This window comes from Sphaeramia orbicularis, chromosome 10 (genome assembly GCF_902148855.1).
Source record: "Sphaeramia orbicularis chromosome 10, fSphaOr1.1, whole genome shotgun sequence".
In the NCBI taxonomy this organism is placed as follows: Eukaryota; Metazoa; Chordata; class Actinopteri; order Kurtiformes; family Apogonidae; genus Sphaeramia; species Sphaeramia orbicularis.
Window position 1 is genome coordinate 49,223,275 of NC_043966.1, and position 23,710 is coordinate 49,246,984.

The following is a 23,710-nucleotide window of genomic DNA, read 5'->3' on the forward strand; positions in this document are numbered from 1 at the left end:
CCTCTCCAACAGACCACAGCACACCACACACACACCACAGAATTGGGGATGACATCTCCTCGGATATCATCCTCAACACCAGTGCTCCCTCCAGTGCACCATAGAAAGCGTTCTGAGCTATACATAAAGCGCTATACAAATCTAATCCATTATTATTATTATTATTATTATTAGTTGGTTTTTTACAGTTCTAAACTGTGTGAAAGGTTGTCAGTTGCATCATTTAGGTTATCTACAGGCTAATTTTACAATCAAACTCTATCTAAGAACAATTAAAAAAAACATATATCTTGTTTCTCTCTAGTCTAGGTAGTATTTCAGACTCAGCAGGCCAGGGGTGTCTTATACGTCAATCGCGATTGTCTGGTAGATCGCATGGCATTAAAAATGAACTAAAGTTTGAATGGGTAATGCACTGGCTCCCTGTAAAAGCTACGACAGACTTTAAAATACTCCTACTCACTTACAAAGCCCTTCATGGCCAGGCACCTACTTATCTGAAAGAACTTTTAGTTCCATACAATCCATCAAGAGCACTACGCTCTCAACATGCAGGCTTACTGGTGGTCCCGAGAATCTCCAAAAGTAGGACAGGGGCCAGAACCTTCAGCTATCAAGCTCCATGATTGTAGAACCACCTCCCTGCCTCAGTCCTGGAGGCAGACACCATCTTTATGTTTAAGAGTAGGTTAAAAATGTTCCTTTTTGATGAATCCTATAGTTAGGGCGGCTCAGGCTGCTCTTAGTTCTGCTGCTATAGGCTTAGACAACTGGGAGACTCATCTGGACACACTGAGCTCTTCTCTGCTCCTCCTCCTCTCTGACCTTTTCTCTCTTACTTTTCTCCTCTATTTACACCCTAGCGTATACATATTACTGACTTGACTTCTTCCCCAGAGTTTCTGTGCTTTATCTCCTCACAGGTTCTGCCAGGATCATCACAGGTTTCCCATGGACCTACTCTGGACCTGCCTCTCTCCTGCCTTCATCGTCATCACTCACTTATTCATATAGCTGTGATGGTGTTTATCATATAGTACCATAGATGGTAGCTGTTTCTATTATTTGTACTAACTGTTGTGATAGCAGTATATCTACTGTTAGTACTTGTATTTGTAGTAGAGTCCAACCGATATGGGATTTTTGGGGCCGATGCTGATACTGATATTGGGGGCTAAAAAAAGGCGAGTTACAACTGACCCGTTACACCTGTCCCCACTCTACCCTACTCTAGTAATACCCAGGCCTGCCTGTAGAATTAAACTGTGAGGTAGACAGGAAGCACAGAGACATGGGTGTGTGTGTGGGGGGGTGAATATTTCATGGGGGGGGGTTAGTGGACCATCCTCCTCAGAGCGCAAGGTAGCAGTCCATGATTTTTGCCGGGGGGGGGGGGCCTTTGGAGCAGGGGGATTAGCAGTCCATCCTTGTCAGAGTGCATGAGCGGGGTGTAGCTCCGTGATTATGCGATTGTGTATGTGGGGGTGATAGCATCATTGTCCGAGCAGGAGTGAAAGTGAAACTAACTTGCTTTACTGTTCCTCTAGCTCTCCAGGCAGCTCACACACACAGGAGCAGTGAGCGACAGAATGTCCACGCAGCAAAAAAAATTAATACATCAGCAACATATTGGCCGATGTTGATTAATCGGTGATACACTATAATCAGCCCTCTAATTTGTAATAGTTGTACATCCACTGTTAATGCTTGTTATATAGTAGTAGTATTAACAGTCAAGGACCTTTGTTCTGGTTTCTAGTAATTATACTAACACCAGCTGATCTACTTTTGACAGTTCTAGTTCAGTTATCTGTGCGTCAATTGCATCCATGTGTCTCCCCCTACTCCCCCCCTTCTCCCACTCTCCCCCAGTCTCTCTATCTCTCTCTCTTTTTCTCCTCCTTTACCCTCTCTCTTTTGGCCCAACTGGTCAAGGCAAAAAGCCGTCCTCTAGGAGTCAGGGTTTGCTCGAGGTTTCTGCCGGTTAAAAGGAAGTTTTTACTCACCACTGCCACAAGTCAAGTGTTTGCTCCTGGAAGATTCTGTTGAGTTTCTGTAAATTAGCTTGAGAGTCTGGTTTTGACCAGCTCTATATGTAAAGTGTCATGAGATACCTTTTGTTATGATTTGACACTATATAAATAAAATTTGATTGGTTGACATGTCACTGTGACGGTATGAGCCGAATTTGACAAATGTTAGTCTCTATTGGGCGCTGCAAATATGTGAAATTTTTATCTTTGAAACGCCTTTACAGATTTCTATGAAATTTGGTGAGTATGATGTGGGGTCACTCCTGAGGCCAGCTGTAAAGTTTAGTAATGATTGGTCAATGTGAGTGTAATCTATTACAACAAATCCCAGTCCCCACACATTCCTCCTTTCACTCTACTGGTGCATTTGTCCCATTCCAGTGAATACAGCGGCTCAGACAGTGGAATACTAACTACAACTGTAAACCCTTATGTACAGGGGCCCAGCCTCCACCAGCTCAGCCCCAGACCATCGTCCTTCGGGGTCGACTTCCGTGGGCTCTGTGGGGCCTGGGGTCCGAGTGGGCGGGGAGGCTTGGCCCCCGTTCATAACTGCTTGCAGTTCTAGTTATTAGGGGGCCAAGCCCACGGGGGACTGGGGGACGCGTATGCCAGCATACGCGTTCCACAGTTCCAGTGGTGCTGCGGAACCCTATTGTTTTTGTACGGATTTTTATTCTTCAATATTATTTTTATTCTTCCATTGATAAAACTGTTACTGCAGCCTAAACCGTACATGGTACGGCAGTGCAATTTGAAGGATTGGTCCAGACACCTGCAGGGACCTCAGACACAAAAATGCGCATATATTCACAAGCAGGGGGCGCTATAATCAAGGATAACGCGTTTTTGTCTATAACTCCCACACCGTATGTTGCACATTCAAAAACCTTATATCCTCGGATTCCCAGACTACTACTGAATCACGTGGGCTAGGCCACGCCCACTTCCGCCATGACATTTTTCCCCGCAAAATCGCGAAAATTGAAAAACCTACTTTTTTGAACTCCGACTCTGGAGTTTGTCCGATCTGCATGAATTTTGGCACATACACTCTTCTCATGGACCTGATCCAAAGTTATCACAAGAATTTTGTTCAGTCGAAAAATGTGCAAACAAACAAATTTCTGTAGCTAGCTAAAAAAATCCTAAGTGTTACATATCTCGGTCATTGTAAAAGATATCAACACCAAATCTTAGATCCTTGGTTCACATGTGATTGTGAGGGTATGAGCCGAATTTTGTGAATGTTGGCCACTAGGGGGCGCTGCAAATATTGAAAATTTATATTTCTGAAACGGCTGCACCGATTTCTACGAAATTTGGTGGGTATGATGGAGGGCCTTTCCTGAGGCCATATCTTGAAGGTGGGTGTGGCTGAACAATGTGGGCGTGGCTTATTACAAGTTAAACAACAAACATTTCCTACAGCTGAACTGTTCTGCTGAGGGCTGTGAAATTTCTATGGACCCTATAGAATAGGACACAGATCTACCACAGCAAAAACTGTGGATGTACTCCACTAGGGGGCGCTATAAAAGACAAATCCGCGTTTTTTCCTCTAACTTCCACATTTTAAATGACACATTCATAAACTTTACATCTTTGTATTCCTTGGATAGAGATGAGTCTTCTGACAAAGGCCACGCCCACTTCCGCTGCATATTTTTCTTTCTTTCTTTCTAAGTCGCTACATATTGAAAACATACTTTTTCGAACTCCTACTAGGGTTTAAGACCCACTGGCTTCAAATTTTGCACATACAATCTCCAGAGGCTTCTGATCTAAAGTTATCACAATCAGCTTGCTGCTGTAAAAAATGTACTAGTTATGAACGAACAAATTTTTTTGCCAGCTAAAAAACAAATATTGTAACATATCTTTGTCAAAATAAATGCTATCAACATCAAACTTAAGATACTTGTTTTAGAGGTCAACCAGAGGCACTGTACCAAATTTGGTACATATCGGACAATAGGGGGCGCTATAAACGGAGAAATATCAAGTCACCAAAAAACTTGGTCAGATTCACACGAAATTTGGTGAGCATGATGGGGGGTCACTCCTGAGACCAGCTGTAAAGTTTGGTAATGATTGGTCAACGTGGGTGTAATTTATTACAACAAATCCCAGTCCCACACATTCATCCTTCTGCATTCCTATTGCATTGGTCCCATTCCAGTGAATGCAGGGAATCCGGCTCCAACTGTTCCTGCAGCCTAAAGCATACATGGTAGAGCGCTGACATTTGGAGGGTTGGTCCAGACCCCTGCACGGAACTGAGACGCAAACAATTATATATGTCCACCAACAGGGGGCCATAGAACCAAGGTATATGCATTTTGGTCTATAACTCCCACACTGCATATCGCACATTCAAAAACCTCATATCCTCAGATTCCCCGAATAGGGTTGAATCACATGGGCGTGGTCAGGCAGATTTTGGGGATGACTTTTTTTCCGGCAAAATTGTGAAAACTGGAAAACCTACTTTTTCAAACTCCTATTTGGGATTTGGGCCAATCTGCGTGAATCTTGGCATGTACGCTCTTCTTACAGACATGATACTAAGTTATCAAAAGAATTTTGTTCGGTCAAATAATGTTAAAATTATTAATTAATAAATTTCTGTAGGTACCTAAAACAATGTTGACTACTACATATCTCAGACAAATTAAATGCTATCAACACCAAATATTAGAAATTTGGTTGACAGGTCACTGTGAGGGTATGAGCCGAATTTGACAAATGTTAGCCTCTATTGGGCGCTGCAAATACTTGAAATTTTTATCTCTGAAACGCCTTTACAGATTTCTATGAAATTTGGTGAGTATGATGTGGGGTCACTCCTGAGGCCAGCTGTAAAGTTTGGTAATGATTGATCAACGTGAGTGTAATCTATTCCAACTAATCCCAGTCCCACACATTCCTCCTTCCACTCTACTGGTGCATTTGTCCCATTCCAGTGAATACAGCGGCTCAGACGGTGGAATACTAACTCCAACTGTAAACCCTTATGAACGGGGCCCAGCCTCCACCAGCTCAGCCCCAGACCATCGTCCTTCGGGGCCGACTTCCGTGGGCTCTGTGGGGCCTGGGGTCCGAGTGTGCGGGGAGGCTTGGCCCCCGTTCATAACTGCTCGCAGTTCTAGTCTTATTTTTATTTTTCCGTTGATAAAACTGTTACTGCAGCCTAAACCGTACATGGTACCGCGGTGCAATTTGGGGGGTTGGTCCAGACCCCTGCAGGGACCTCAGATGCTAAAATACACATATATCCACCTGCAGGGGGCGCTATAATCAAGGACAACACGTTTTGGTCTATAACTCCCACACCGTATGTCGCACATTCAAAAACCTTACATCCTTGGATTCCCTGAATAGTACTGAATCAAGTGAGCTAGGCCACGCCCATTTCCGCCATGACTTTTTTCCCCGCAAAATCGCGAAAATTGAAAAACCTACTTTTTCGAACTCCGACTTGGGAGTTTGTCCGATCTGCGTGAATTTTGGCATATACACTCTTCTCACAAGCCTGATCCAAAGTTATCACAAGAATTTTGGTTGGTCAAAAAATGCGCAAATAATTAAAGAACAAATTTCTGTAGCTAGCTAAAAAAATGCTAACTCTTACATATCTCAGTCAAAGTAAATGCTATCAACACCAGGTCTTAGATCCTTCGTTGTCATGTGACTGTGAGGGTATGAGTCGAATTTGGTGAATGTTGGCCACTAGGGGGCGTTGCAAATATGGAAAATTTATATCTCCTAAACGCCATCACCAATTTCTATGAAATTTGGTGGGTATGATGAAGGGCCGTTCCTGAGGCCATATCTTGAAGGTGGGTGTGGCTGAACAATGTGGGCGTGGTTTATTACAAGTTAAACAACAAACATTTACTACAGCTGACCTGTTCTGCTGAGGACTGTGAAATTTCTATGGACCCTGTACAATAGGACACAGATCTAGCATAGCAAAAATTGTCGATGTACTCCACTAGGTGGAGTACATCAGGTGTCCTATAATGGACAAATGCGCATTTTTTCCTCTAACTTCCAAAGTTTGAATGACACACTCATAAGCTTTACATCTTTGCATTCCTTGGATAGAGGTGAGTCTTCTGACATAGGCCACGCCCACTTCTGCTGCATATTTTTTTTTCTACATTGCTACATGTCAAAAACATACTTTTTCAAACTCCTACTAGGGTCTAAGCCCTATTGGCTTCAAACTTTGCACAATCTCCAGAGGCTTCTGATCTAAAGTTATCACAATCAGTTTGCTGCTGTAAAAAATGTGCTAGTTATAAACAAACAAATTTTTTTGCTAGCTAAAAAAAACACATATTGTTGCATACCTTTGACAAAGTATATGCTATCAACATCAAACTTAATTTACTTCTTTTTGAGGTCAACCAGATGCTCTGTGCCAAATTTGGTACAAATTGGAAAATAGGGGGCGCTATAAAATGAGAAATATCAAGTCAAAAAAAAATTGGTCCAATTCACACGAAATTTGGTGAGCATGATGTGGGGTCACTCCTGAGACCAGCTGTAAAGTTTGGTAATGATTGGTCAATGTGGGTGTAATTTATTGGTCCCATTCCAGTGAATGCAGGGAATCCGGCTCCAACTGTTCCTGCAGCCTAAAGCGTACATGGTAGAGCGCTGACATTTGGAGGGTTGGTCCAGACCCCTGCACTGAACTGAGACGCAAACAATTATATATGTCCACCAGCAGGGGGCAATATAGCCAAGGCATATGCATTTTGGTCTATAACTCCCACACTGTGTATCGCACATTAAAAAACCTCATATCCTCAGATTCTGTGAGTACAGCTGAATCACATGGGCGTGGTCAGGCAGATTTGGGGGACGACTGTTTTTTCCAGCAAAATTGCGACAACTGGAAAACCTACTTTTTCAAACTCCTTCTTGGGATTTTTTCCGATCTGCGTGAATCTTGGCATGTACGCTCTTCCCATAGACATGATACTAAGTTATCAATAGAATTTTGTTCAGTCAAAAAATTTGAAAATTATTGATGAATAAATTTCAGTAGCTAGCTTAAAAAATGTTAACTATTACATATCTCGGACAAATTGAATGCTATCAACACCAAATAGTAGATACTTGGTTAACATGTCACTGTGAGGGTATGTGCCGAATTTGATGAATGTTAGCCTCTACTGGGCGCTGCAAATATGTAAAATTTTTATCTCTGAAACGCCTTTACAGATTTCTATGAAATTTGGTGAGTATGATGTGGGGTCACTCCTGAGACCAGCTGTAAAGTTTAGTAATGATTGGTCAACGTGAGTGTAATCTATTCCAACTAATCCCAGTCCCACACATTCCTCCTTCCACTCTACTGGTGCATTTGTCCCATTCCAGTGAATACAGCGGCTCAGACGGTGGAATACTAACTCCAACTGTAAACCCTTATGAACGGGGCCCAGCCTCCACCAGCTCAGCCCCAGACCCACGTCCTTCGGGTCCGACTTCCGTGGGCTCTGTGGGGCCTGGGGTCCGAGTGGGCGGGGAGGCTTGGCCGCCGTTCATAACTGCTCGCAGTTCTAGTTATTAGGGGGCCAAGCCCGCGGGGACTGGGGGATGCGTATGCCAGCATACGTGTTCCACAGTTCCAGCGGTGCTGTGGAACCCTATTGTTTTTGTACGGATTTTTATTCATCAATATTATTATTCTTTTTATTTTTCCGCCGGTAAAACTGTTACTGCAGCCTAAACCGTACATGGTACGGCGGTGCAATTTGGAGGGTTGGTCCAGACCCCTGCAGGGGCCTCAGACGCAAAAATGCGCATATATTCACCAGTAGGGGGCGCTATAATCAAAGATAACGCGTTTTGGTCTATAACTCCCACACCGTATGTCGCACATTCAAAAACCTTATATCCTCAGATTCCCTGAATAGTACTGAATCACATGAGCAAGGCCACGCCCATTTCCGCCATGACTTTTCCCCCTGCAAAATCACGAAAACTGAAAAACCTACTTTTTCGAACTCCGACTTGGGATTTTATCTGATCTGCATGAATTTTGGCACATACACTCTTCTCATGGGCCTGATCCAAAGTTATCACAAGAATTTTGTTTGGTTGAAAAATGTTCAAATAATTAACGAACAAATTTCTGTAGCTAGCTAAAAAAATGCTAACTCTTACATATCTCGGTCAAAGTAAATGCTATCAACACCAGATCTTAGATCCTTGGTTCTCATGTGACTGTGAGGGTATAAGCTGAATTTGGTGAATGTTGGCCACTAGGGGGCGCTGCAAATATGGAAAATTTATATCTCCTAAACGGCTACACCGATTTCTACAAAATTTGGTGGGTATGATGAAGGGCCAATCCTGAGGCCATATCTTGAAGGTGGGTGTGGCTGAACAATGTGGGCATGGCTTATTACAAGTTAAACAACAAACATTTCCTACAGCTGAACTGTTCTGCTGAGGGCTGTGAAATTTCTATGGACCCTATAGAATAGGACACAGATCTACCAGAGCAAAAACTGTGGATGTACTCCACTAGGTGGCGCTATAACGGACAAATACGCGTTTTTTCCTATAACTTCCACATTTTGAATGACACATTCATAAACTTTACATCTTTGTATTCCTTGGAAAGAGATGAGTCGTTTGACATAGGCCACGCCCACTTCCACTGCATATTTTTCTTTCTAAGTTGCTAGATATCGAAAACATACTTTTTCGAACTCCAACTAGGGTTTAAGCCCCATTGGCTTCAAACTTTGCACATATAATCTCCAGAAGCTTCTGATATAAAGTTATCACAATCAGCTTGCTGCTGTAAAAAATGTGCTAGTTATGAATGAACAAATTTTTTTGCTAGCGAAAAAAATCATATTGTTGCATATCTTTCTCAAAATAAATGCTATCCACATCAAACTTTAGATAGTTTTATTAGAGGTCAACCAGAGGCTCTGTACCAAATTTAGTACAAATCGGACAATAGGGGGCGCTATAAAAAGAGAAATATCAAGTCACAAAAAAGTTGGTCCGATTCACACGAAATTCGGTGAGGATGATGTGGGGTCACTCCTGAGACCAGCTGTAAAGTTTGGTAATGATTGGTCAACGTGGGTGTAATTTATTACAACAAATCCCAGTCCCACACATTCCTCCTTTTGCATTCCTAATGCATTGGTCCCATTCCAGTGAATGCAGGGAATCTGGCTCCAACTGTTCCTGCAGCCTAAAGCGTACATGGTAGAGCGCTGACATTTGGAGGGTTGGTCCAAACCCCTGCACGGAACTGAGACGCAAACAATTATATATGTCCACCAGCAGGGGGCCATAGAACCAAGGCATATGCATTTTGGTCTATAACTCCCACACTGCATATCGCACATTGAAAAACCTCATATCCTCAGATTCCCTGAATAGGGTTGAATCACATGGGCGTGGTCAGGCAGATTTAGGGTACGACTTTTTAGGCGGCAAAATTGCGAAAACTGGAAAACCTACTTTTTAAAACTTCTACTTGGGATTTGGTCCAATCTCCTTGAATCTTACCATGTACGCTCTTCTCATAGACATGATACTAAGTTATCAATAGAATTTTGTTCGGTCAAAAAATTTGAAAATTATTGATGAATAAATTTCTGTAGCTAGCTAAAAAAATATTAACTATTACATGTCTCGGACAAATTAAATGCTATCAACACTAAATATTAGATACTTGGTTAACATGTCACTGTGAGGGTATGAGCCGAATTTGACGAATGTTAGCCTCTATTGGGCGCTGCAAATATGTGAAATTTTTATCTCTGAAACGCCTTTACAGATTTCAACGAAATTTGGTGAGTATGATGTGGGGTCACTGCTGAGACCAGCTGTAAAGTTTAGTAATGATTGGTCAACGTGGACATAATTTATTCCAGCTAATCCCAGTCCCACACATTCCTCCTTCCACTCTACTGGTGCATTTGTCCCATTCCAGTGAATACAGCGGCTCAGACGGTGGAATACTAACTCCAACTGTAAACCCTTATGAACGGGGCCCAGCCTCCACCAGCTCAGCCCCAGAGCCACGTCCTTCGGGGACGACTTCCGTGGGCTCTGTGGGGCCTGGGGTCCGAGTGGGCGGAGAGGCTTGGCCCCCGTTCATAACTGCTCGCAGTTCTAGTTTTCTTTCTAAGTCGCTACATATCGAAAACATATTTTTTCGAACTCCTACTAGGGTTTAAGCCCCATTGGCTTCAAACTTTGCACAGACAATCTCCAGAGGCTTCTGATCTAAATTTATCACAATCAGTTTGCTGCTGTAAAAAATGTGCTAGTTATAAACGAGCAAATTTTTTTGCTAGCTAAAAAACACACATTGTTGCATATTTTTTTCAAAGTAAATGCTATCAGCATCAAACTTAATATACTTATTTTAGAGGTCAACCAGATGCTCTGTACCAAATTTGGCGGTAATCGGACAATAGGGGGCGCTATAAATAGAGAAACACTGAGTCACAAAAAAGTTGGTCCGATTCACACGAAATTCGGTGAGGATGATGTGGGGTCACTCCTGAGACCAGCTGTAAAGTTTGGTAATGATTGGTCAACATGGGTGTAATTTATTACAACAAATCCCAGTCCCACACATTCCTCCTTTTGCATTCCTAATGCATTGGTCCCATTCCACTGAATGCAGGGAATCCGGCTCCAACTGTTCCTGCAGCCTAAAGCGTACATGGTAGAGCGCTGACATTTGGAGGGTTGGTCCAGACCCCTGCACGGAACTGAGACGCAAACAATTATATATGTCCACCAGCAGGGGGCCATAGAACCAAAGAAAATGCATTTTTTCCTATAACTCCCACACTGTATGTTGCACATTAAAAAACCTCATATCCTCAGATTTCCTGAATAGGGCTGAATCAAATGGGCGTGGTCAGGTTGATTTGGGGAGGACTTTTTTTCCAGCAAAACTGCGAAAACTGGAAAACCTACTTTTTCAAACTCCTACTTGGGATTTTTTCCGATCTGCATGAATCTTGGCATGTACGCTCTTCTCATAGACATGATACTAAGTTATCAAAAGGATTTTTTTCGGTCAAAAAATGTGAAATTTATCAATGAATAATTTTCTGTAGCTAGCTAAAAAAATTTTAATTATTACAAATCTCAGACAAATTAAATTCTTTCAACACCAAATATAAGATAGTTGGTTGACATGTCACTGTGAGGGTATGAGCTGAATTTGATGAATGTTAGCCTCTATTGGGCGCTGCAAATATGTGAAATTTTTATCTCTGAAACGCCTTTACAGATTTCAATGAAATTTGGTGAGTATGATGTGGGGTCACTCCTGAGACCAGCTGTACAGTTTAGTAATGACTGGTCAACGTGAGTGTAATCTATTCCAACTAATCCCAGTTCCCACACATTCCTCCTTCCACTCTACTGGTGCATTTGTCCCATTCCAGTGAATACAGCGGCTCAGACGGTGGAATACTAACTCCAACTGTAAACCCTTATGAACGGGGCCCAGCCTCCACCAGCTCAGCCCCAGACCCACGTCCTTCGGGGCCGACTTCCGTGGGCTCTGTGGGGCCTGGGGTCCGAGTGGGCGGGGAGGCTTGGCCCCCGTTCATAACTGCTCGCAGTTCTAGTCTTATTTTTATTTTTCCGTTGATAAAACTGTTACTGCAGCCTAAACCGTACATGGTACCGCGGTGCAATTTGGGGGGTTGGTCCAGACCCCTGCAGGGACCTCAGATGCTAAAATACACATATATCCACCTGCAGGGGGCGCTATAATCAAGGACAACACGTTTTGGTCTATAACTCCCACACTGCATATCACACATTCAAAATCATCATATCCTCAGATTCCCTGAATAGGGCTGAATCACATGGGCTAGATCAGGCAGATTTGGGGGAGGACTTGTTTTCCGGCAAAATTGCGAAAACTAAAAAACCTACTTTTTCAAACTCCTACATTGGATTTTATCCGATCTGCGTGAATCTTGGCATGTACGCTGTTGTCATAGACATGATACTAAGTTATCAAATGAATTTTGTTCGGTCAAAAAATGTGAAAATTAATGTATAAATAGACTCATGTCAGCTCTAACTGGAACCATACACAGTGACTCAGCACCTGGTCTGCTCACTCAGAGCAATGATGCTCATCCTCTGCTGAAGCTCTCAGCACATCATCTGCGGAGGACGGGATGTCCACATCGCTAGCAGACGCGGACACGGTCTCCAGCTGATCATTTTGGTCTGGATTTTCTGCCCTGTGTGGTGACTCCGTACACTCTTTCCTTGAGACAGAAGCCTTCGAAAAATGGTCCGCTATTGAGCGCTTCATCTGGTCTAAACAAGGCCAGTGGTTCTCAGAAACTTCTAGCCAATCATATACTTGATTGCTAACATCATGGAAATAACCACACCATTACGTTTGTTGGCCCTACTGCCAGCCAGCGCACTTCCGGGTTTGTGCAAGCAGGCGAAACGCAGGAAGTGTAACAATACCGGCATGTGTCAGCCGGGAGGGGAGTTTATTTGACCGCTTGTTTATGCCGGCGGGGCGTTTATTTTCACGCTTGAGTCAGCCAGTGTGGCATTGGGGCTTTTTTCCAGTGCTCCTGTCAGCATGTGGCTTTGTTCTGCAGCCCATTATCGAGGCGCAGGCCTATAGCTTTTGCTTAATTTTTGATAGTCACACCAGTGCAACCGTGATTTCATATTAAGTCGCACGTCCAAAACTATTGGCACATATGCGCCCATTTCGGTCGCAATCGAGAGCACTGGCATAGATATAACAGTCACGTAAAGAAGGTAGAGCCTGACCTCCTCTCTCCTTCGGCAACTGTAAGGTAGAAAATTTAACTCTTGGTCTCTTCTTGAGCCAGACAAATCTTGAAATGTGCTTATTCCATTCCCTAAACTGTTTGTCAGGGATAGGCACTGGTAGGAATAAAAGGAGATATAATAGTTTAGGCAGAATATTCATCTTGATTGTCTGTATCCTGTTGCCAAAGTCAAGGGTGAGCAGGCTCCAGCTGTTGAGGTCACTAATTATATCTTCATTAAAGCTATACCTACCGATGTGGCATTTCTCACAGCACTTAGTAAAAGTTTGAACATGAACAACCCGCCTCCCTCCAAAGCCCCGCCCCCTTCCCTCTGCCTGAGCTCTGAGGCTCCTCCTCCTCTCTCCTGATGCGCGATGCACACGGAGGAGGAAGCAGAGGTGGAGGTCCGGTCCGTTTTGGCGTGTCCGCGGACCCCTCCCTCAGTAATCAGATGCATGATCCACCTGCCGCGGGCCCGCGGCTCCTATTCAATCAGTAGACCTGGTCTGTGCAGTACTGGGTCAGTGTCTTCACTGCAGTGCCCAGGGGATGGGCGCGCGCACTGTGAACACGCGGCCTCCGTGAATTTTCCGTGTACATTTGAAGTTTCATAGTCCATACAATTATCATCCTACATCATCTTACATTGTGTGACACCATGTACATGTACCTGTATGAGTCCCACCGTCATAAAAGCTGAGCTTTATGCAGACCTGTTCAGTCCAGTACAGCTGACTTCCGGACTTTTATCTCCATCCTTCATTCATCAGACTCCCGTTTGTGCCCCTCAGTTTTCTGTTCATAAATCCATTTAATCCCTTCCACATGTGCATGTCAGTTCTATCCATACACATCCTAGACAGTAGACTGTGGTCAGTGACAGGAGAAGCAGCGCCAGTGAAGCGTCAGATTCAGAGGGACACATATCGGATGTGAGACGGCGATAATGGATCGGATGCTGGACGGCCGTAATGGATGATTGAAAGGAGGCTCAGTCAGGTTCGGCCAATTATTTTATTCGGACCGACTAAAATGATTGGTCAGACTTTTATTAGAAATATATGAGAATTAAACATTTTTGAGTTTCAATACCTGGTGGATTTCTTTTACATTTTAGTTTGACACACACTTATTAGGAGCATTTTAAGATGACAAAAGAAAAGTGTAAAAATGCCACATCATACGGTATAGCTTTAATGTGGTTATAATTATCAGCATACACCTGTGACAAATCTTTGGGTAGATACACTCCTAAATATTTTATGCGTTTTGAGTGCCAGTTAAAATTAAATTTGGAAATTATTTCTTGTGTAGGATAAAAGTTAAACGTTAAGACTTGGGTTTTTTGGACATTTAGAACATACCCTGAGTATGTACCGTACATTTCCAACATCTTCATTAACACCTGTAGACATGAATTAGGGTCTGTGATTGTAATGAGGATATCATCTGCATATAAGCATACTTTACATTCTTCCCCACCTATGTGTATACCTTTTAATGCAGTTTCCTTGCATATTGCTTGGGCTAGAGGTTCAATAAATAAATTAAACAGGTTGGGACTTGCAGGACACCCCTGCCTGCAGCCGCGTTGTAACTTAATAGGATTAGTAAGGCTACCATTTATTTTTAGTCTAGCAATAGGGGAAGAATATAATGTCTGGATACAATTTATAAAACCACTACAGAAACCAAATCTTTTCATTACTAAATACAGAAAATCCCCCTGGACTGAGTCGAAGGCTTTTTCAGCATCTAGACTGAGAATACTTGAACTAATTTTCCCCCTATTAATGTGTTCAATAATATGTGGAGCTCTCCTTATGTTATCCTGGGTTTGCCTATTTTTTGAAAACCAGTTTGGTCTTCATCAATCAATGAGGGCATAACTGCATCCATTCTCTTAACTAGAATGGTTGTATATAATTTATAATCCGTATTTAAAACACTTATTGGTCGGTATGCTTTGCAGTGTTTTGTCCTTTCCCTCCTTAGGTATCACAGATATAAAGGCCTCTTTCCAGGATGGAGGTGTTGCGCCTCCTTTCAAAATGTAATTAAAGCTTATTTCTAGAGTGGGTAGAAGGTATTCTCTCATCGCCTTGTACCATTCGGGTGGGAACCCATCAGTACCAGGCGACTTATTAGTATTTAGACTAGAAATGGCCTTATCTATTTCTTCGCGTGTTAAGTCTGTTTACAGACTTACATAAGTTTGTTATTTGCTTCCCTGCCAACTGAGGGGAGATCTAAGGAGTTCAGAAAATTTGTTTTTGCATCTTCATTAACTAATTCAGATTGACTATACAAAGATTTATAATAGGTTTCAAATGAATTTTGAATTTGGTCTAAATCAGTTACAATTTTGTTGTTTTTAGGATCTCTGATTTAAATATAGTATTTTCAGCTTGTTGCTTTTTTAGTCGCCATGCCAACAGTTTAGATGCTTTGGGGCCCACTTCGTAAAATCTCTGTTTCACGAAGCGTATGTTTTTCTCCACTTCTTCGCTTAGTATCTTACCTATTTCCTGTTGTTTGTCTAATTTGATTGGTTACAGTGGGGTTTTTGTTTATTAAATATGCCTCCTCTAAAACCTTTAATCTTCCCTGTAACTGTAATAATTCTTCAGTCTTTTGCTTTTTAAGCATGGCAGATCTCGCTAGTATTTTACCTCGGAGGACAGCTTTAGCTGCATCCCATATAATGCTTGGGTTTGTCTCTCCATTATCATTGTCCTGTAAATACAATCTCAGGTCAGTTGCCATCGTCTTGAAGAAAGATGAGTTCGTCAACATGCCTGTGTTTAGTCTCCATAATGTTTTTCTCCGTCACCCATCCAGATGCAGATTTAAATAAATTCCAGAGTGGTCAGAAAGAATTCTTTGACCAAGTCTACATTCTTTTATCCTGTTTAGATCCCAATTATACATGAAGCAATAATCTAATCTAGAGTGGACTGAGTGGTGTGCAGAGTAAAAAGTACATCCAGGGGCAGATCTGTGTACAGATCGCCACACATCAATGAGGCCCAAGTCTGATAACATTCTTTTCACGTGTTTCTCTACAGAGGAGCATTTTCTGCCTGTGTTAGTAGTATCCAGTCGGGGGTTTAACAGTAAATTGAAATCCCCTGCACAAATAAGACATCCATGAGATTCTGTGGTAATCAGATCAAATTTTTTTTTTTTAAAAACTCACATCGCTGAAAGGGTGCGCATAAATAAAGTGACATCCTTTTGGTCAATTTTTTCTTTTACTAAAATGAATCTGCCTTCCTTGTCTCTTATTTCAGATTTGAATTTAACTTTATTAGAAATTAAAATAGCCACTCCCCGTTTTTTACCACTTCTGTGAGATGAATAATATGTGTTTAACACCCATCTTTTTTAGTTTTTCATGTTCTGTGTTAGAAAGATGCATTTCTTGCCAATACACTATGTCTGTCTTTTCTTTTTTCATTTGTACCACCATTTTGCTCCTCTTTATGGGATTGTTTAATCCGTTAGCATTCAGTGACAGTACATTATAGTATTTATAAGACATCATTTGTGTATAAACAATATACCATCCCAGACCTCAAAGAAACAACCTTAAAACACAAACTCACTGAACAATAAAACCACACAACATTAAACTGAACTTCCACCGAGAAGGATACCATATTGTTCCTTGTTAGTGAGGGGACTTGCCACAAGGTGGGGCCCCTCTCCATGATGAGCATTGAGAAAAAACAAAAGAAGACAGCAATGTAGGCTGCAATGATAAAACTCAACAGTTACTTAGTGACTCTCTATCCATGTAGTAAGGCACTAGCCCTTCTACAGAAAATGAATTCGGACAGGACTACTAAGCCATTGGACATGAATAATCTGAAAAACAAGTCTCACCAGAACGTAGCCGAGTTCTCACATAGAATCCTCACTTGATTACCGGCAAGTTTCCCGACATTCTCCGGAATTCCTTAAGTTTCTCTTGAGCATGGTTTTGGAAATCCCAACGATGTGATGTCTGCGTCTCCCATGGTAAAAGCTGCCTCAGCGTTTCTGCCGTCATCTAAGTAGTTTTGGTCCCTGCTGTCACGACCAGCTCATCCACTGTTGCAGATCCTCCGCAGCTTGGGATGTGTTGTTGTAGAGCACACTTCCTGATGCATAAAAGACTCGCATCTTACTAAGTGGAGTCTGAAAGCGAATTCCTTTCTCCTTTAATGCTCTTTTAATAGGGATGTATTCTCTTCTTCTTTTCTGTATATCCAGCGCGTAATTGTGGTCAAAATACACTTTCTTACTGTGGACCTGTATTGTTTTTTTTCCCATGCGGCTCGGAGCACTTCTTCTTTGACTGTGAACCGGAGGAAGCGAATTATTATTGAGCTTGGGGATGTGCTTGCTGGTGGTTTTGGTCCCAAAGCACAATGGGCACGTTCAATGCCGAGGTTATATTCAGGGTTTAAGTCACCTCTGAGTTTGCTCTTTATAAGGTTCTCCACAAAAGTAATCATAGACGTGCCCTCAGAGCCTTCCGGAACACCACAGATTCGGATGTTATTTCACCTGGCGAAACCCTCTAAATCAGACACTTTTTCCTGGAGTGCCTGTTGATTTTGTAACAGTTGCACAAGCATGTCCTTAACCCCAATGTCCCATCGTTCCATCTCTGCCATACTGTCCTCAACCTGTTTCACACGGTTCACAGTTTCCTCCACCCGGTGAATAGTTTCTTGGAGCTTTTGGTGTATTTCTTTGGTAAAGTCGTCCTATCCGTTCTTTATATCCTCTCGGAGCGGAAAACTTGCAGGTCGTTCTTCAAGCCTGTTTGGAAGGTTGCCATCCCAGCCATCACAACCTCACTTATAGCATCTTGGATCAGGGTAATTGTGCTATCGTCATGTTGCCCTGATGCTAGGTCCGCTACATTAGCCAGGTCTACTTCTACCATTTCCCTGTAAGGAACGCTTCGTAGTCTGTGTCCACCTTTCGTAGTTTTATCCCCACTCATTACTGAACCGAAATGTTACAGTTTTTGCCAGATGTTGTCTTCAAGTTGGAGGAAATACTGAGCTAGCGCAGGAGCTCAGTTCTTATGTGACCATATTGGTCTGTGCGCCACCGGAAGGCTGTGTTACAGCTTTTGACATGAAATTTGGCAGAAACGTTTCTCTTTAGGTATATTTTTTATATCCAGTATCTTTTACTCTTCTGAGAGATTTATTTAAAAAATACCACAAAAAATGGAATACTTTCCATAAAACAGTAATGAATTTGTAAAAGCAGCCACTGGAGACTTGACATGCCATCGGTTTAAGTTGAGCTGAGGTGGCCAATAAACACTGCTGTAAATTATACCTGAAACCTGCTAAAAGTGCCTTTGATGCCAGATCAGACGTGTGTGTGCTGCTGACACTCACCTCCTCTCCTCTTCTTGGCTGCAGGTTCACAGTCAGGTGGGATGGGGAAGGACTCCTCCTCTATAGTTCCACATTCTGTAGAAACCTCCACCACTGTCTCCATCATCACATCCTCTGCTGAGGAACAAACAACAGCTCGCTAATGCTTTCAGCTAGCCCTTTACATACTAAGGGGTAGAGCCCAACTGGGCCAAATATAGCATATCACCAATTAATCAACATCGGTCAATATGTAACTGATGTATTAACTTTTTTGCAGCGCAGAGATTCTGTCACTCGCTGCTCCTGGGTGTCTGTGCTACCCAGATAGAGGATTAGTAAAGCATGTCACTTACACTTTCACTCCGACAATCATGCTAACCCCCACCATCCTTCCACCCCAACAAGCATGGACCCCCCCCCCCCCACACACACACACACACACACACACACAATCACGGACTGCCACCCACCCCCACTCCCCTGAAAATCATGGACCACTACTCTCCCCGTCTTACGAACTATTCATCCCCCACATCTACAACCTGTGGTTTCTCACGGGTCACATACTACTCTAATACCGTATGTCCCAAAAAAAATTACAATCGGACTTTCCACATTGATAACTTTCAAAATAATTAAGCAATCTAAATGCTATTTCAGGGTATGAAACTATAACTTGTTACCTACATCTTGCAGAAAACTCCCATTTAATTTGGTTCAGTGGTTACGGAGAAATGTGGATCTATGTAAAGCATGTCATGGGTTCATTTCTTCTTTCTTCAGGGCATCCCGATCAAACCTTTCTCGAAACTCCTCCCTTACAAAGTAAAGACTGTGGTTTGTTTCAGTGTACCTTAACACAATGAATGCTCTCTGAGCAGGAGTTAGTTAGGAGGTAGACCAACCATACTGAATTTGCAGTTTGAGAATTGGATAGGTAAGAATCAAAGTGAAATGCTTGTCAACAGATGTTAGCTCCTTAGGGAACAAATGCAAAATGGTAATTGAGAGATCAATGTCTTTCAACAACAAAACCTCACGAGTACAAACCTCTGATATTATGTTATGCACAGAATTTGAATTCATTTGTTAGTTGCCCTGTCAGTTGCGAGCAAAATATTTTCATTCATATGGATGCCAAGAGCATCCAAGTGCCAAACTTGGAAGAAACGAACCCATGACATGCTTTACAAAGATCCACATTTCTCTATGACCACTGAACCAAATTAAATGGGGTTTTCTGCAAGATGTAGATAACAAGTTTTAGTTTCATACCTTGAAATAGCATTTAGATTGTTGAATTATTTTGAAAGCAGAAAGTCCGTTTGTAATTTTTTTGGGGGCATATGGTATATCACTATTATACAGCATTTTAAAGTTGTGTAAATTATCTTTGTGAGATAAACAAAGATGCAACTGTTCATTCATATGTCCGCCATTATCTAATATAAGACTATTATATCCTGTGTATATCAATGTTGTTAGTTCATGTATTGGCCAATATATCAGTTGATATGTCGGGTAACAGCTTTTTTTAGCCCCCAATATTGGTATCGACCCAAAAATACCATATCGGTTGGGCTCTACTAGGAGGCTTCAAAAAGTTTGTGAAAAAAAGAACATAGCTCTGACATGGTTTAAATGGCATGGCCCTCAGTTTTATACAGATGGGCTTAAAGCCTAGTATCAATGCTTGCAGAAGTGGATTAATGTAGATGGAGCATATTCAGTGTGTTTACCTGTGTTGCGTTCAGAGGGCAGACCTCCAGGAGATTCCATGTGAAGCAGAGCTTCAGCTGCTTCAAACGTTTTGTCAAAGCAGACCATGTCATGAGCCGACATCTCCACTGAGAACAGGAGGACAAAGAAGACGTTAAGAAGGCTGAGGACAGACTGAAACAGCAGGCTGAGTGTGTCTTCTAACACAACATCCTCTTTCTGCTTTTAATTTAGTTTGTGCAATTTTGTGAATATGTGCCAAGAACACAAACATACCAAAAAGGTAAACAACATTCTGACTAAGCGCACTCTTGAACATAAAAACTAAACTGCACTTGCTTTCTGAGGTAGCTTTCAATAAATATGAAAAGAAAAAAAAAAAAAATACAGAACAAATTATCAATTATCAATGAAATTATCAAATTATCAACTGTTTCCAATAATCCTCCAGGCTTACAGAACAGGTGGCTGGTAGCTCTGGTTTTTCAACTGGTACTCAGTTTATTGGGTGGTCTTGGATGGAGGAAGAAGTCCAAAATGAGAAGAATAATCATCCAGGCACTCCAAAAAAGGAACGTACTTGCTACTCTTCTCATAGAGTGCCTTTACTAACTGCTTTAAAGTTTGCTTTTGTTTAATTCTACCTGTTGCCTCTGACTGCGGTGGGGCTGGTCTTCTAGTTCAGTTTGACTCTATTACTGTTTGGGATGCTGTCTCTTCAGCTGATTGAACAGTTTCGTAGTGTTGACATACATTATTCTAAGAGTATAACACGACAGACCTGTATGTGGAGGAAGTGGAGGACTGACATCGGGCATACTGTGCACACGTACTGTGAGCAGAGTGGACTCTGTGCGCACTGTCCACAAACCTCCAGGAATATATCAAGAAGAGAATACTGAAAATACTGGGAAGCAAAGAGCATCATGAAGTCCAAGGAACACACCAGACAGGTCAGGGATAAAGTTGTGAAGAACTTTAAAGCAGGGTTAGGCTATGAAAAGATTTCCCAAGCTTTGGACATCTCACGGAGCACTGTTCAATCCATCGTCCAGAAATGGAAAGAGTATAGCACAACTGCAAATCTGCCAAGGCACGGCCGTCCCCCTAAACTTACAGCCCAAACAAGGAGAGCACAGATCAGAGATGCAGCCAAGAGGCCCATGGAGACTGTGGGCCAACTACAGAGATCCACAGCTCAGGTGGGGGAATCTGTTCACAGGACAACTATTAGTCGTGCACCTTTATGGAAGAGTGGCAAGAAGAAAGCCATTGTTAAAAGAAAACCACAAGAAGTCCTGTTTGCAATTTGCCAGAAGTCGTGTGTGTGTTGGGGGGGGCAACAAACATATGGAAGAAGGTACTCAGGTAGGTACTAGTCAGATGACACCAAAATTGAACTTTTTGGCCTAAATGCAAAATGTTGTGTGGCAGAAAACTAACTCTGCACTTCACTTTGAACACACCATCCCCACTGTCAAACATGGTGGTGGCAGCATCATGCTCTGGGGGGGGCTTCTCTTCAGCAGGGACAGGGAAGATAGTCAGAGTTGATGGGAAGATGGATGGAGCCAAATACAGGGCAATCTTGGAAGATAACCTGTTGGAGTCTACAAAAGACTTGAGACTGGGGCAGAGGTCCACCTTCCAGCAGGACAACGACCCTAACCATAAAGCCAGGGCTACAATGGACTGGTTTAAAACAAAACATATTCATGTGTTAGAATGGTCCAGTCAAAGTCCAGACCTAAATCCAATTGAGAATCTCTGGCAAGATCTGAAAACTGCCGTTCAAAAACGCTCTCCATCTAATCTGACTGAACTTGAACTGTTTTGTAAAGAAGAATGGGCAAAAATTTCAGTCTCTAGATGTGCAAAGCTGGTAGACATACCCCAAAAGACTTGCAGCTGTAATTGCAGCAAAAGGCGGTTCAACAAAGTATTGACTCAGGGGGGCTGAATACTTTTGCACACCGCACTTTTAAGTTTTTTATTTGTACAAAAAATTTAAATCATGTATCATTTTCTCACTACTTCACAATTGTGTGCCACTTTGTGTAGGTCTTTGACATAAAATTCCAATAAAAATACAGTTATGTTTGTGGTTGTAACTTGACAAAATGTGGAAAACATCAAGGGATATGAATACTTTTGTAAGCCACTGTATCACAGAATCAATAAAACTGCCCAGCCTTAATGTGGATCACTCATCTTACGTCGTCCCGGATCTGTACCATACCGTCTTCTTCCGATCCGGGTCGCGGGGGCAGCAGCCTCAGCGGGGGAGCCAAGACAGCCCTCTCCCCAGCCACATCCACCAGCTCTGGGGATATTGAGGACTTGCAGCTGATGTCACTGGTCATGTGATTGTTGTTTACACCGCCATATTGGTAGGCACGCTATCTGGACCCAGAAAGTCAGAACTGTTGCTTTATATTGTGTTTTTCTTTGGACTCGTGTTTGCATGTTTTGTTATTTGCGGATATGTGTGCTTGTGATAAAGGCACCATATGCCACATTTCCACTACGTGGTACTGGCTCAGTTCGATTCGACCGTTTTGCGTTTCCATTATGAAAAACGACCTGGAATCTGGTACCCGGTACTACTTTTTTGGTATCACCTCCACCAAGGTTCCAAGACTGGGGAACAGATACTAAAACGCAATGTGTAAACACTGCAGACCGCTGATTGGTCAGAGAGTTGTCTCTGTGACCCACCGTTTTACAAAAGACAGATGCGGAAGTTTACAGTAAATGTAGTGGTAGGTTAATCTACATGATGACAGCCCACAAAACTACACCATTCTGTCAGGAGATTCAGTCTTTGATGGCTGACGTAAAAATTCAGCATGAGCTTGACGAGTCAACACGCAACAAGCGAGTTTATCAGCAACTCTGAGCAGATGACACAGAAGTAACGCGCTGCATCACTATGATGGTCTCCAGGAATAGTATCTGGTACCCGAGTCGAGTCGAGCCTGTTCCACGTAGTGGAAATGTGGTAATAGATGAGTTTCAATGTTTACTAAAAACAGTGATGTGCGGGCAATTCAGAGGCAAAAAGATGAGTACCAGCTACCAGCCGACTCACATCAGCCGTGTACACCTCCAGGCTCTCCCCTGGAACTTGTGAACGAGCCGATTTGTTAGCTCTAAAACGGTCCATTAACTTTCTCTGTTCAAAAGCCGATCCCATCTTCTCTTTCACGGCCACATAATTTGACTTGACCACATGGGGAAGGCTGTCCCATAGTAGAAAAGCAGACTTGCACAGACAGGTGGGGAGTATTGTCACCAGCTCCCCGCTAAACTCACCGGTGTTGCCCGCCATAGCTCCAACTGCCACTACCAGCTGCTTCACCCAGCTGAGAAAACTCTGGCTGCCATCGCCGGCAAAGGGAGCAGGTAGATCCACAATCACTCTGTCTCTGTAGGGCGATAGGTCAGGGGAAGCCCTGCTGGTAGGTTTAAAGGGGTCTTCATCACTGTACCACATGATGACAATTCTTTTTTTCCACGCCACTAAAGCGCAACAAGCACGCAGGCTAACTATACTGAGAAGCTACGCTAACCACGGTAATAACTATAAACAGCGGTCGGCAGAACAGAACCACCGCTGCCACCGATGGAACCGAGCGGTCTTTATGCCTAACTTATAATTGGTGAAAGCTAAGGGTGTATTCACACCTACCACGTTTGGTCCATTTAAAACGGACCAGAGTTCATTTCCCCA

The 23,710-nt window shown here is 42.6% G+C and overlaps 1 protein-coding gene and 1 long non-coding RNA gene across 4 annotated transcripts in view; one reads left to right on the forward strand and one right to left on the reverse strand.

Moving 5' to 3' along the window:
• The window catches only part of LOC115426941 (ETS-related transcription factor Elf-2-like), an 88,590-nt gene that overhangs the window by 17,644 nt on the left and 47,236 nt on the right, over positions 1-23,710 (reverse strand). For 2 of the 3 annotated variants that reach the window (XM_030145222.1, XM_030145223.1), the window contains exons 4-5: positions 19,998-20,105; positions 18,277-18,393 (exon numbers count right to left, since the gene is read on the reverse strand). In XM_030145222.1, the coding sequence (XP_030001082.1) occupies positions 18,277-18,393; positions 19,998-20,105 (225 nt within the window). The remainder of the gene's footprint in view (positions 1-18,276; positions 18,394-19,997; positions 20,106-23,710) is intronic. The other variant, XM_030145224.1, reaches the window with a different exon arrangement.
• On the forward strand, positions 1,238-20,836 carry LOC115426944 (uncharacterized). Its single transcript, XR_003936408.1, has 3 exons — positions 1,238-1,252; positions 7,514-7,519; positions 20,663-20,836. It is a non-coding gene; the product is annotated as an uncharacterized LOC115426944 (long non-coding RNA).